At 36.3% G+C, this 16,057-nt stretch overlaps 1 protein-coding gene across 1 annotated transcript in view; it reads left to right on the top strand.

Annotated features, from left to right (window-relative positions):
- CNTN1 (contactin 1) overlaps window positions 1-15,135 on the top strand; it is a 364,639-nt gene extending 349,504 nt beyond the window's left edge. The window contains exon 24 of the mRNA XM_081587322.1: window positions 12,655-15,135. Within this exon, the coding sequence (XP_081443448.1) occupies window positions 12,655-12,731 (77 nt within the window). The 3' untranslated portion in view covers window positions 12,732-15,135. The remainder of the gene's footprint in view (window positions 1-12,654) is intronic.
- The last annotated feature ends 922 nt before the right edge of the window (window positions 15,136-16,057 follow it).

Genomic DNA, 16,057 nt, shown 5'->3' with positions numbered 1-16,057 from the left:
GGTATAAAAGAAGGTAAATTAGCACCTCAGTTTGAGGAAACAGGTGTTGACTCTGAGCATACATAAAAATGGCATCTCATTCAGTGTAACTTTAAGGAGAATTCCAAAAGTAGAGGAAGGTAAATAAAGTTAGAGTATAGGTTATAGACAGACTGAAAAGGAGGTAGATTGCTTTTTTCCATCTGCTTACTTTTTCTTGTGTTTGAGTAAGACATGATGAAGTCCTGGATAACTATGGGAGAGGCTGGAGAGTCAGTGGAGCAGAGAGATTCTAGAGCTCTCTTAGAGATGGAATCAATTATACTTGGTGACCAAGATGGTGTATGCAAGTGAGAGAGAAAAGCACTTGGAAAATGATTCTGTTTTTACATTCTGAGTAATTACAAATGAATGGCAAATGATTAACTGAACTAAGTAATTCAGGAGGGTGGGAAAAGACTAATGACAGAACAGATAATATAGAGGATGAGAGAGGTGGTGCTCCCATGCGGAACCTAGCATGGAAAAGCCGGGGAAAGGGAACAAGAGGTAGGACAGTCCAGGAGAAATAAATATCGAAGCAAATTATTAGTCTCAAACTTCTTTCTAGATTTTATAATATTTCTCTTAATATCTTGACAGTTATGTTATTTTGCTGGTGGTTTAGTCAGTAAGTCGTGTCCAACTCTTGTGATCCCATAGACGGAGGAGACTGACAGGCTACAGTCCATGGGATTCTCCAACCAAGAATACTAGAGTGGGTTGCCATTTCCTTCTCCATATGTTATTTTAAGTATATTCATATACCATCATCAATCAGCATCTAACAGTGCCTTTGTATAGAATACACTGTCACAAAACAAATACACTTTCATGAAGCATAAAGACACAAGACACAAGTCTTATGGAGAAAAAGTCAATAATTACTCCAGATATTTTGTAATAAAGTGACTGGAAGAATACTTGTTAGAAAAATAGATGTTGACAAAAGAACTTCAATTTCCACTCACTGTATAAGAATTTGACTTGTTCAGTATAAACAAAATGGTTCCTTAAGGGATTTCCCAGAATTCCTGTTGGTTAGCAAGGAGTAACTACTAGGTTGACTTTTAAAATAAACTCCTCATACACGTGATGAAATTCAACCTTCTTTTCTTCCACTTTGTTGTTGTTGTACAGTCACCAAGTCTTATCCAACTCTTTGTGACCCCATGGACTGCAGTATGCCAGGCTTCCCTGTCCTTTGTGAACCTAAAAAGACTTTAGAAGAGCTTAAAATTTCAGGGCTTAGCACCATGAAACATAACTAAGAATGAACCTTCTGGAAAAAAAAAAAATCTGAAAAATATATAAACAGAACAAAAATTCCATGTAGCTGTCATCCAAAGTTATTGAAAAATTTTTATGTCTTCTACTGAATAAGCACAAATTCTTAGAAATCCTTAAGAGTAATTAGTGCTGATTTCAGCCAGTAACTACTTAGATGTTTCAGACTGTTGTTAAAATAGCTGAGAAATTGTTTCTTCTGTGAAAGTACAAAAAGAAGTTTCAATTGATTGTGTTCCTCTGAATAATTGTGGAGGTTCAATGAATTCAGACAATTTCTTATAAGAATTTAATGTGTATGTGGAAAAACAGCGAGACACCCATTAATCCTGGATGATAGATGGGTGACACTGAATCCTGCAGTAAAGCCCCAAGGTCTGACAAACATATCAGTTCAGGATCAAATTAAAAAGGAAAGTCTTAAATAAAAAATACCACCTCAAACAGGTGAGTCACTTATTTGTTACAGCCTCAAAGCAAAGAAAAATCAAATATAACTTTTTTCTGGTTTTGCCCTGGGAAAGCTTCTAAGTAGTTGTAAATCTGAACCATCACATGAAACCAGTAGGGGACTGGGATCTTTGACTGCTGTGGCATGGAGATGTTTGGGTACTCGTAATGTTTTCTAACTCTCAAGTCATTACATTATGGAAGGAAGCATTCATGTAGCATCTTTGGAGTAGAGAAAATAACATTGGGACCAGGTTTCAGTTCAAAAGCCAATTTTGCCTTATGCTAGGTGGACAAATCTGACCCTTAGGCCTTTCATCTGTAAATGAGGATAATGAGACATAATTTAACTGTGTTATAAGATATAAGCAAAATAACATGTTTCAAAAGTTTCCTGGACAGAGTAGGCACTTAATAAATAAAAACAATCCTTTGAACAAATATTTTTTTATGACAAATACTGTTACTTGGGCTAGTTTTAAGAAAACTTATGAATAAATGAAGTAATTTTAAAGAAATCTTTTTTATTCTTATATTACCACTATCTGTATATTTAAATTTTGGAGTTTTCCTCATTGTTAGGTGAAGATTTGACTTGAAAAGCAGAGGTAATACTTAAATTTAAATTAACCTGCAGCTATTCTTTGTTGATACCTGACACGTGAATTGGAAACCACCCCCAGGTAGGCCAGCCAGATGAAAGATGGCTGCCTAGTTAGGGTCCTACAAAGCAGTTACATAAAACTGAAAGGGTTCCCATTATAGGGATCACAGTGCCAGTTGACAGAGGATTTTCTGTGTCATCCTCAGCACTCATCTCTTGAAAAATCTACTATTCTAAGCAAATTTAAAAGGCAAAATACCTAACCTTTCCTAGAACTGGGGAATGACTTGTCCCACAAATATTAATACCATAAATAGGTATGCAAATATGTATCTGCTAAAAATAGGTTATCTCGCTTATAATTTTAAGGATGCCTAACCAAAATAGATCCTCTATGAATAAATAGTCATGATGTCTAGGAGCATGACTAAGCTTTTTTGTTCCATGGTCTCACCTATAAGCAAACATTTTGCCTATCATGACCATAAGCATGAGTATTAAAATCAGCAAAAGATTATTTACTCAAATTTATTTTAAAAAAGAACTAAGAAAAATTGAGCGGGCTTTGTAGTAAGATGTATCAACCTACTTCCCTTTTTTGGATTTCTGCATTTGAATTTATTTGATTATATACACTAATAAGTTTAAGAAAAATTGACTTTCATGACCAATTACTTTTATTCCAGGGCTATCCATGTTAGAATATTCTGCCAGTGAGCTATTTCTAGCACCAAAAGCAAAGGTGATCCAGTAAGCTGGCTCTGGTTGTTTGCAGAAAAAAAAAAAAAAGCTTGAAGGTTATTTGTTAAGGATTTTGAGGAAAAAATTAACCCCCTGAAATCCATTATATATACGTCGAACAGTTTATAGCATAGAAGAGAAGAGGGCGCTGAGTCTCTTCAGTCTCATCCCATGCTCAGTTTATTCTCATAGATATTCACTAAGTAGTAATTTTTAAATGAATGCACCAAATGGCATATTTTAAATTCATAATTATCAGATGGTGCTTACTATGTATTTTTAACTTTTTTTCATTTAATTATCATCAATACCATGCTATGGAAGTATTCCCCATTTTGCTGATAAAGAAGGGAGATTCTGAGAGGTTAAGTACCTTGCAGGAGGTTACACACTCAAGTGAGGACAACAGTATTCAAGTGGAATTTTTCTTAATGCCAAGTCTCATGCTTTAGTGAAAGCCTCACCTTACATTTCTAAAGAAGTAGGTAAATCAGTTTTAAAAGTCCTCAGCATTATAGCCTCATCTTTCCCAGAAGTCATATCAAAATTAGGTTATGTACCATGTGCTTGTTAACCCTAACCCTAACCAGCAAGGAGATCCAGCCAGTCTATCCTAAAGGAAATCAGTCCTGAATATTCATTGGAAGGATTGATGTTGAAGCTGAAACTCCAATACCTTGGCCACCTGATGCGAAGAACTGACTCATTTGAAAAGACCCTGATGCTGGGAAAGATTGAAGGCAGGAAGAGAAGGAGATGACAGAGGATGAGATGGTTGGATGGCATCACCGACTCAATGGACATGAGTTTGAGTAAGCTCCAGGAGTTGGTGATGGACAGGGAAGCCTGGTGTGCTGAAGTTCATGGGGTCGCAAAGAGTCAGACATGACTGAGCGACTGAACTGAACTGAACTGTTGGCCAATAATAGTTAGAAGTTATGTTTACATTTCCCAGCAAATAACCAGTCATCACTCTATTAGAAATGCTTGCTCCTTTCTCAAAGAGGAAATGCGTCCTTGCAATCTAGCATTTCCTGACAGGGAAAGGACCAGAGTCAACAGTAAGGAAAGTATACAACTACCAGAATAAGCTGCCAGCAAATCATATACCCTTGCCAAAAACAACACCATTTTGCTTGACATATGGGTTTATAATTGCCAAACAAGTAGGAGTAGCAAGATTAGTGGGTTTCACCAGTTTAAAAAAACCATCATAACCACTATCACTTATATAATCAAGTTTTTAATGTATGTATAAACAAATATCAACTTAGATTATCATAGACAAGGAGAAATATAATAAATATCTTTACAAATTTTATGGCTCAATCCTTGACATTTTTAAATTAAACATGGTTTGCATGGAATCACAGACTAATGGCCATACTAAGAACCCAAGGACTTATAATATTGAACCCTATCATTTTACAGAAGGAAAATCCATAGCCTTGACAAGTAAAATGGCCAAAGATCATGCCAGCGTCAGAGCCATATTTTGAGTCCAAATATTCTCTTTTCTCAAAGTTACACGACTAGCTATTGACAGGACTATAAATAGGTCTTAAATTGTCTTTTTTTCTTCTTCACACAGCTTAGTGTTTTGCTATCTGAAAGAGACATAAGGAGAAAAAATTATAAAACATAAAATAAGCAAGCTGATACAACATAAGCACTATAATAAAATAGATCTCAAAGCAAAAAAAAAATCATCAAATATATAAAAAGGCTACAATATCTTAAAGAAAAAAATCCATTTTAATTTTTTATTTCTTTTTTATTTTTCTTTTCCAGAAACTCTTAAAAATAGATTAGATTATTCCATTTTATCAAAGGCAGGTATTTATGCTTATAATAATTGAATTAACATTGAAAACTTTCTCAAGATTTTCCCCAAGAGACATTTTCCTCAAGAGTTAGCAGAGTGAACTAACTTTTAAAAAGACATCTCTTTTAATTCTTCTTAGACAATTTATAAAAATAACTGTTCTGTTATATAGCCCAGAGTAAGTTTTAAGGTTAACCTCACTAGTTACAGGAGTTTTACTGAAAATTCTTTACCAGATTCTAGGCAAGGATAAAAATAGGGTGGACTACCTGGAAGAATCCAGGAAAGGTCAAAAGGAGACTCCGCGTGTCCTACCACCTCCCAGAATCCTCGCTGGCATCCATCTTGGCTGAGCAATGCATGTGTGAGTCAGAGTAATTGGCCGGAGACAACCAGGAAACCAATCCTATCACCATAAAATACTGAGACTGTTAACCATGTGGCACAGCAGTCCTGGGTTTCCTTTCCCTCCTGCTCTCTGCCCAGGCACCCCTTCCCAATAAAATCCCTTGATTTGTCAGCAAAAAAAAAAAAAAAAAAAAAATGGGGATCAGGAAAAGGGCCGGAAGAAGCGTATATGGTTTGCCAGCAGCTTATCCTGGCTGTTGTATACTTTCCTTACTGCTGACTCTAGTCCTTCCCCTGTCAGGAAACACTAGACTGCAAGAACGCATTTCCTCCTTGAGAAAGGAGCAAGCACGTAGAGTGATGTCTGGTTATTTGCTGGGAAATGTAAACATATGGTCTATTATTGGCCAACAAGCACATGCTAAATAACCTAATTTTGATATGAGTTTTGGGTAAGATGAGGCTATAATTATGAGGACTTTTAAAACTGATTTACCTACTTCTTTAGAAATGTAAGAGTGAATATGAAAGGGAGAAGAGATATATAAGATGGAAAGCCCAGAAATTAATTTACCAATAACAAATCTATATTTTTTTGTCTCAGGCATTTAATAAAATCCCAGTAGTCAAGAAAAATTTTAAATAGTTTTCTTTTTTTTTTTTTGCCTTAAAAGACTTCAGATCGTTCATGTTAAGTCCTGCAAGAAAATTGAACTGTGTGATATTTTAAAAAAATGATTTTGGTCTCTTGGTCATAAAATTCATTCATACATTAAATTATGTGCCAGGATTTCAAAGTAAGAAACAGCTTTTCCTCCTTTAACTTTGTTTTCACATATCTCTGTCACAAAATTTAGGAAAATAAGTGCCATTTTCTCACTTAATCCTCACAACCTCTAATTAGTAAACAGACACAAAACATTTTATAAAGGGTACACAGCCAAGGAGTGATAGACTCAGGAAGCCAAACTGGTTAAGCTAACTCCAAAAACAAAGCTCTTAATTAATACCTGAGATCAAAAAGGTTAACGTCTTCTTAAGTGACCCTTCTTCTTGGCCAGAGTGATTGGGGGATGGGACGGGCACCTGCTTTAATCTAGTTCAATCACACACATCCACTAATTCAGCCACAATATTGGTCTGACAGTAGGTGTATGACTCAGACTTCTCAAATAAGAATCTTTCCTTGAGAGTTTTCTCACTGGAGTTGGCATTAAAAAAAACCATCTCTTTGCTTTTAAGAATGTATGATTGTGAGCTTCACGCTCTGGTCTATCTTGAGGAGTCAGTCTGAGAATGTGAGGCATTCTGCAAAAGAAGAAGAGATAAAAGCCAGAAACGTGACAGACACAAGTGTTCAGTTAACTGGCTCTAGCTGTCCCAAAGCAGTGCAAAATCAGCTTTTTCTTCATTGAGTTCCAGTGAATTAAAACAAAGAATCCCCAACTACCATGTCACAGAGGAGATCACCTTGAGCTAGACTACTACAGAAAAGTGCAACATGCCCTGTGTTGATATGTGAAAGGACATTTCAGGGATGTTTGTGATCTAACAGGACACAATATGTGATTGGGGAGCAGTAAGTAGGCAAATAGGTTTCCAATGTAAGTTGTGTACAGAGGGCACGCTTGCTTTCTCTATTGTTTTCCTTTGTTTTTATCCAACTATTTTTCAAAAATATAACGTAGGATTATATAAAGAGATGAACAACATCAAATGTATGAATCACTGTCATTTATGGGAGTTTTCTATCAGCCATGCATTTTTTGAAGTGCTCTACATAAAACAAGTATTTTCAAACTGTGATAAGCAGAACACCACTCATTTTCTGAAGTGATGGGCTTGGGGGAGTACAAGAATCAGCACGAATGTAGAGGAGGTAAAAAATATCTGTGTTCCCCTGCCCCAGGCCCATCTTTAAATAAAGCATCCCCTCTCCCTCCTTGTTCAGTCAAAGAGCTTCCACATATGATTGCTTCTGAAGAAAGGTTATGCTGCTAAAACACATGTAAGAACCATTGATACACATCTTCTCCAAGTCTTCTCACAATAAAGACATGAGATATATTATCCCTGTTTCTTACTTGAAGCAACTAGGACATAAAAAGATTAAAGAATATGCTCAGGATTACCTAGCCAATTGAAAGCAGAGGCAGAATGTGGACTTCATTGTCCTTGCTTGGCTCTAGAGCCCCATGACACTATTCTTTGCATACCCTTACATCTCCGGGCAGGACAGTGGCCTGCTTACATACCTTCATATTTGCCTATTTGTTCTCAAAATCTAAACATCCAAAGATCAAGTACAGAGTCGTACTCTGACAGGCAATCAGACCATCTGTAATTGACTAGATGTAACAAGGAAACACACCTCAACACAGTCATGGAGCATCACTCAAGTAGGAAGGAGAAACCTCTTATGTAAGATTTGAGTTCTTGCTGAAGAATCCAGAGGAGAGTCTAAGGGAAGAAGCAATCAGATCTGAGGCATTTGCTGTTTCTGAGATAAGGCCAGGAGTATCAGGAATTAACTAGGGTTGGGACCCGTCATGGGCTTCCCAGGAGGTGCTAGTGGTAAAGAACCCATCTGCTAATGCAGGAGATGCAGGAAACATGGGTTCAATCTCTGGATTTGGAAGATCCCCTGGAAAAGGAAATGGCAACCCACTCCAGTCTTCTTGCCTGGAGAATCTCATGGACAGAGGACCCTGGTGGGCTACAGTCCATGGGGTCACAAAGAGCTGGACATGACTAAAGTGACTTAGCATGCCAGGGACCCATCATGAGCAGAGAGTAGTTCACCAGCTGAATGTTCCTAGTAAAAGATAGGAAGAGTAAAGAAGGTGTGGAATATTATTGGTAAGTCAACACTAGCCACTCAAGGATGGGGTCGATCTTGCATTTTCTAGTTGCTGCATGATCTTAGAAATGTTTCACAGTTGGCATTATCTTTGTCTCTCATACTACTAACTTGAATAAAGACAGATCACTTTGTTTTTTTTTCCCTCTGAGCTGATTTTTACTGTCAATCCCAGACAGACTTTTATATTCTCCAAGCTTTCTGCTATCCCAGAGGGAGTTTTATTGAATTCAACACAAACACACACTGATGTATACCTAACACACCTAATATATATGAAGATGGGGATAAATCATCTTATCAAAACACTTTCTTCCCCTAGCCCAAGGCCAAGGATAAGACTTTGAAGGAATCCAAAGTAACATCCTACCAAGACAAGTTGGAGAACACTTTGGGCTGAGCAGTAAAGTATGGCCTTTCTGATGTTGCAGATTTTTAATATTGTTTCTCTGATAAGAGATGCAGGTCACAGTCATTGTCTTTGTCTTCTTCTATAAACCTCCATGTCCTACCCCTTTACTGTCTTTCTGACTTTGTACTCTGCAATCAGAAAAGATTCAGGCTTTTAACTGTAAGAATTATTTATGTCATAACTTTATAGTTCAATTACTATATGTTGGACTTGGTATTAGACAACATAGCTGAAAATATAATTTGGATATATTCCCTGTCCTGAAGTTGTTCACAATCTAGAGATGTTAAAAATTGAGAACATAAAACATGACACCACAGGAGAAAATTATAGCAAACGTTAGCAATTTGGATTGGAGCATGTCCAAACTTAAGCATCGGAAAAGACATTTGTATAAAAGCTGATTAGAGTGACTGTCTTGTGCTCCTGCTCAGTGCTCATCACTCAGTCATGTCTGACTCTTTTGCGACCCCATGGACTGTAACCCACCAGGCTCCTCTGTCCATGGGATTTCCCAGGAAAGAATACTAGAGTGGGTTGCCATTTTCTTCTCCAGGGGATAGTCCCCACACACAAATCAAACCCCCATCTCCTGCATTGGCAGGTGGATTCTTTACCACTGAGTCACTGAGGAAGCCTAGAGTGACTGTCTACTTACCATAAAACCTGAAAAGATTTTGAAGTACTGCTTGTTTTTTACTTAAATTTCTCTTCTCAATGTGTAACTAGGCAGTTTAGGGTAAAAAAAATCCAGAAACCCAATGACATAGTATTCTAAGTAGGCTTTACATGAGTTCTTATAGGCAAAAGTAATTAACCAGATTGATGATTTGTTCATGTTTGATATTCAGTGAAAGTCACTCAGTCATGTCCACCTCTTTGCAACCCCATGGACTATATAGTCCATGAAATTCTCCAGGCCAGAATACTGGAGTGGGTAGCATTTCCCTTCTCCAGGGGATCATCCCAACCCAGGGATTGAATCCAGGTCTCCTTGTGTTGATGCAAACTACATGTTTACAACAAAGCATGTAAGTATTGAAATTATTCTTGATAGCAATATTATATACACTTTGTTAGGTAAAAAAAGAATATATGTTTAAAACCCCTCAAGAATATAGGGATCCCACATTTAAAATGACTTTAAATAGCAATTCAGTGAGGTCTCTAATTTGTGTTTGGAATGTGGAAGAGAATTGAAGATGAAGACCACAATTACATAGGCTTGAGCCATTAGAGAAATTAAATATAACATGCGTAAACTTGAAGAGTTTATTTTAAATAAATCAAATATCCTGATGTTGTAGCCACAAGTTATGAAATTATATCTGGTTTTCATACTAACACCAAAACTTCAAAATGGCATACACAATTGACTAATCTTCTTTCTGTCGCCACAATTTGTACTGAGACAACCCACATATTCAGGCAAATACACGAATGTGTACCCATCACTAATGTAATTTGTGGTCAAAAGACAGAGCATTTCAGAGACTCCGCTGTCATTCTCAGACAAAGGTCTTTAGGAAAGATCATTTAAATTAGGTCAAACATTGAAAACTAATGTTTTTCTGTGTGATTAAGGTTTATTATTGGTTATCTTATTGAATAAAATAATATGTATGCTGAGGGATAGTTTTAAAATATCTGTGTAGAAAAAGAGAAGGAAAACTACAAGAACAAATACCCTTGGAAACAGCTTAGGTGCTCTACTTTCCCCTATATCATTTATTTTCCTTCAGTGCCCTTGCCTTGACACTTGAAGTGCAGGATGTAGCATTCTAGTGCTTTTCTAGACCTGGTTCCTTTCCAAAGTGATCTGCAGAAAGTGGCAGCAAGGTAGAAAGAGTATGGACTTTGGAACCAGTCTGGTCTGAGATCTAATCCTGGCTCTGCCTTCTACTGGCTACTGGTCTTAAGCAGTAATTTTATCTGAATCTGAGTTACATAATCTATAAAGTGCAGGCGTGAACTTAAGAGACACTTGCTCCTTGGAAGAAAAGCTATGACAAACTTAGACAACGTTTTTAAAAAGCAGAGATATCACTTTGCCAACAAAGGTCTATATAGTCAAAGCTGTGGTTTTTCTAGTAATCATGTACGGATGTGAGAGTTGGACCACAAAAAAGGCTGAGCTCTGAAGAACTGATGCTTTCACACTGTGCTGGAGAAGACTCTTGAGAGTCCCTTGGACTTCAAGGAGATCAAACCAGTCAATTTTAAAGGAAATCAACCCTGAATATTCATTGGAAGGACTGATGCTGAAGCTGAAGCTCCAATACTTTGCCACCTAATGCAAACAACCAACTCATTGGAAAAGACCCTGATGCTGGGAAAGATTGAAGGCGGGAGGAGAAGGGGATGACAGAGGATGAGATGGTTGGATGGCATCACCAATTCAATGAACATGAGTTTGAGCAAACTTCTGGAGATAGTGAAGGAAAGGGAAGCCTGGCGTGCTATAGTCCACGGGGTCGCAAAGTTGGACGTGATTGAGTGACTGAACAACAGCAAATCTATAAAGTCAGGATAGTAAGTTCTACCATCTTAGGCTATTGTATAAATATCACAATACACATAAAGGGCCAATGTGGTGTCTGTCTTGTAATTATAGAGCAGTGAATAGCAGCTATCGTAGTTATTATTAGTGTCATCATTGTTACTGGTGGTGCTGTTATGCAGCATCTCCATAATGAGGCAGCTACTTGAGGGCCGTTTATATTGTGCCTATCGTTCTGCCCTCACTTTTACTCTTACTGCCCTGCTCACTTCTAAGAACCCCTTTATGTGTGTCTCATAATGTTTTCTTTCTTACATTTTCCATGCAGCACCAAATGCTGCTAACAGGGCAATAGAGGAATGTAGGTAGACACAATCATTGTCCACCTTACAAGGAGTATGACTGTGCTTTCAATGACCAAATTGAAGAGAAGAATCTCTTCTCTTCAATCTTGAGTCTTTCTAAATGTAAGGAGAATATTCCAAAAAAAGGGGTATTTAGACAGCTGTTGACATAGTTGATAAAAATGACTTAAAGTTTCAAATTTAGAGGACTTCCAAAAATCTATTATATTTACACAAATAGACACAAATCTATTATACTTGCAATCTGTGGACTGTGTTTTTAGCCTGCCACTCTCCCCAGCAATGTGTTCACTGAAAAGAGTACTTAATAACTGTGGAGAGTTGAAAGGAAGAGTATACATTTTTGATCCCACTTTTCAACCCTTTCTCAAGAATTCCAGTGATGCTGGAGTTAGACACATAAATTTCATTAGCACAGGAAGAGCCCTTCCAGATGGTGCTCAAGATGTATTTTAAGTATATAGAATATCACATCATTTTTATTCTTAAATCGCGGCATTAATATTTCAGGGCAATTGTTCTCTAGATACAAATTTGTATAGATTATTATTATCAAAAATACATTTCTCAAATCACTGTGTATAAGTCCCTAAGTGTTTTAAAACTATTGATATATGGGATATGAAATCATGCAGTATCTTCCAGTATACAAATGATGTCATTCAGTTCAGTCGCTTAGCATGTCTGACTTTTTATGACCTCATGGACTGCAGTACGCCAACTTCCCTGTCCATCACCAACTCCCAGAGCTTGCTCAAACTCATGTCTATCGAGTCGGTGATGTCATCCAACCATCTCATCCTCTGTTGTCCCCTTCTCCTCCTCAATGTCATTGCCCCAGGTTTAACATTATTAGCATTTTTGCTGCATCTCTTCGCTTTATTGTGTCACAGCTTACTTATGATTTTTCACGTATTTATGTATGTTTCTTGACCTAGTGCCTTCTAGTAGAAGTTTAGGACTGCTGGATCATAGGAAAAATAGAAACATTTGTGATCTTATTATCTTAAATGATTTATATGAACTCATGGTATAAATAGTCCATATACTTTCACACACAAAATCCTTGATCAACCATTTTTATTTTTACTAAGTCACTTAAGACTAAGAGAAGCTGGTATCTTTTTCAAAGGAAACACTTGTTTTTCAGGGTTACATAATATGGTCTTCCCCAAAGCAGGGGAAACGAGCAATAGTGACTGTTACCAATGAAATAATGAGCATGTGTTTGATTTGCATTACAGGTGCATCTATCCTATCACCATGTCTTCTCGGCTTCCTGCTGCCTGCCCTTGGCATCCTTGTCTACTTGGAATTCTGAATGTGGTGTGACAACCTGCTTTTCCCAGCCCAGCTCAGAGAACACCCTTCATCCCCGTGATGACTACAGTTCCTTCCAATCCCTGCGGCTCCTTCCTAAGCCAAATAAATCATAATTTAGCAAACTATCCAACTGATTTACAACATATGTTATGACTGAGGCATTCAGGAACCCCTTCATCCAAAAGAATAAATTTTTAAATGAATATAAAATGATTTTTAACTCGTTCCAATATGCCTTATAAACCACTTAAACTGATTCTGTGACAGTTGCATGATTTAATCCAATGGGACAAGTTACAGTGTTCAATTCAATACTATAGGCTGTAGAGTGAAAGTAAAATCACCATACACAGGTGCTTTAAATTTAATAACAAGTTGTGAAATATAATAGAGGTTGAAGTGTTGATTGTATGTGGTAAATGTAAGAGTACTATAGTCTCTTGTACTATCCTCTCTGTTTTGGGTCCTGCATATTTTTGAATGGCCCCTATCATTCTTGACGTTTTGAGTTTTCTTAGGAAAAAAAAAAATAGAACTGAAGAATTAGACATAATTTCCAAATCATTGTATTGACTAAGTTGGAAGATTTTGAAAATTGAAAACCAAATTCTAGAACTTATGATCAGTATTCCTATTTTGGAAGCAAGTAATTTTCTAAACATTTGGTTTTCAGAATCAGTAATTCCTTTAAGTTAGTTTTTTAAAGTAAACTTAACATACTGTATGAAGTTTTTTGTTTTTTTTTTTTACTTTTGTATTCTACTCTGATGTTCTTTTATGCTTTTCTTATTATCAATTTCAAACCTCAAAAATCACAGCTCTTGTGATAGAGTATCATCATGTTGCTGTATTTATTCATATGTGAAATGATCAATTTTAAAAAGTAGAGAGCTTCCATTTTTTTAATTGAGATGTGACAGGCTTTCTATAGCTAGGAATAAATGTCAGTTAAGTGAATATCAGAATTATCTAATATTCTAGTGTCTTTGTTCTTGTGCTTCATTATAAGTAAAACCTTTCTTTGTTAAAGGTGTGGGATCAAGAAATCACCTGTAGCTTGGAAAAACTACAGTATTCCCTATTATTTTTTAAATTTAGTTTTAAACTCATTTCCTGCTTCAATGCAATACTGAAAACTGGCTAAAAATACCAAATCAGGTTTGTTAATGGTACTTTGAAGAGTATCCAAAAACTAGAAGGCTGGGAGGAGAAAAATAGCTTGTCTGTGCAGTGGTATCTCCCAAGTGTTGACATTTTAGGTTTTTATAAGTCCTGAAAAGGAAGATGCACATTTCTTCATTCTCCATGGTGTGCACGGACATGTGTTTGAGTGTGGATGTGAAAGAAGTCGAGTAATAAAGGATTAGCTGGCTAATGAAATAGTGCAATGTCTGATGCTTCAAGAAGTATAATCCTATTTTATTAGCACAACCATGCTAGCTAATTAGAGATAGAGTTTATCTTTTTAGAAAGGATACCTTATAGGTTCGTAAAAATATCTACAGGAAGCAAGATATATCTATTACTATTTTACCCCCTTTTCTTTAATTTGTATAATTTTTGTACTATATATCTATGTGTAAATGTTTAGAGCTTTCATTATGAAAATACCAATAAATATTTCATTAGTTTACATTTAACTCTTTGTTATAAAATGAAACTTTTTAAAAACAAGTCAAAGGGATGATTCCCCAGTAGAAGTATGTCAATGGTCTGAGATCATCGCCAGACTTCATAAAATATTTAATTATTTGAAAAAGAAACAAAATCTCTTCATACAAATACTCTGTGAGCCTTCTGTACAAATGTTTGTGTTTTCATGTTTGTGTTACACTTTGGGGTTTTCCTTTTGCAATGTGACCCATGTTGGGCATTTTTATATAATCAACAACTAAATATTTTGCCAAATGCATGCTTGCCTTTTATTTTCTTATGTATGGTAATAAAGAGCAAAACTGGTTAGATTTTGCATGAAATGGTTCTGACAGATAAGAAGAAAACGGACTTTGAAGGTTGTTTGTTTAATTTTAAATTTGTGACAGAGATAAAATAGATTAAAATCTCTCATACACTGATAATTCAAACTTTCATTTCCTCATACAAGTGTACAAATCTGACTGGGACCATCAGGTTTAAACTGTTGTCAAACTAACTAATGCATCATCTGCTTTAAGACACAAGATTCTTAATTAAACTTTATATAGCGATAGATACATCTGTTGTTTCTTTGTATTTCAAGAAAAGGTGGTAGTAATTTTATTTGATACTGATAAGTATTGAATTGATTTTTTTAGTTATTTTTTATCATTTTTTCCAATGGAGTAGCATAGGACTGTGCTTTGTCCTTTTTATGAATGAAAAAAAATTATAAAGAAATAAATGTCTTACTGTTACCCAAGAAATAACAACTGTCCTTTCAATTTACCTGAAGTTGAAAATTCATTTTTAGAGAATTTTCATTAAAAATTTAATAACATGGAAAAAATATTACATGTTAAACAACAGTTCAATGTTTGAAGCGTTCTACAAAAAAATATACATGCAAACATATACATGCAGACACAGGCATTACAATGGCATACGATCACCTGGGAGATGACTTCAATTTATGGAGAGGTCAGTGCATATCTCTCAGTCTTATGCTGGACACTAATGCAAGCTGTTAGATACTGAAAAAATAAGAGACTAGTTAAACCCTGAATGAGCTGATACTCTTAACAGAGGAATTTACTTAAAAGCATAGCTGTGCAAACAGGAATCTGGTGAAGGTATAGCCTTCTCTGAGTCCTGAACTAGACAGAGCCTCAAATGTTAAATCCCAGAGCTTCCTGCCTTCTGCTTTACATCCTCCCCTCTGTTCTGATTGTGATTTCTCGCTGGCATTCTGACCTCTCTTCCTGTTTCATGAAGCTTGCTTCCACCCTGCACCCTAGTTCCCCTTTTGGACCCCGCCTCTGTTTCTTGACCCTAAGTATTATATTACTTCCATTCTAATATTTTACTTTTGGTATTTGACCCAGGATTGACCCCATCTCTAATTCTCCAGGCTTTGGGAGATCAAAGCTTCTTTCTGTGAGTGTATTTTCCCTGTTAGTTGTCCTCAAACCTGGTTGTCCATCAAGATAACCTGGATAATTTGAAAGAGCAAAATAGATTTCCTAGGCCTCAGTTCAGGCTTACCAAATCAAAACTGGGCAGTGAGGGATAGGGATCTGTATCTTTTAGGTTGTTCGTGAGAGTCTGAAAGGGATCCAGGTTTGATAATCACAGGTTTTCATCATTATTATAAGTTAGATTAATTGACATTTTAAATTAAATCAAAAA

Source organism: Giraffa tippelskirchi, chromosome 4 (assembly GCF_054371585.1).
Source record: "Giraffa tippelskirchi isolate mGirTip1 chromosome 4, T2T-mGirTip1v1.2.pri, whole genome shotgun sequence".
In the NCBI taxonomy this organism is placed as follows: Eukaryota; Metazoa; Chordata; class Mammalia; order Artiodactyla; family Giraffidae; genus Giraffa; species Giraffa tippelskirchi.
This window is presented reverse-complemented; position numbering and strand designations above follow the sequence as displayed.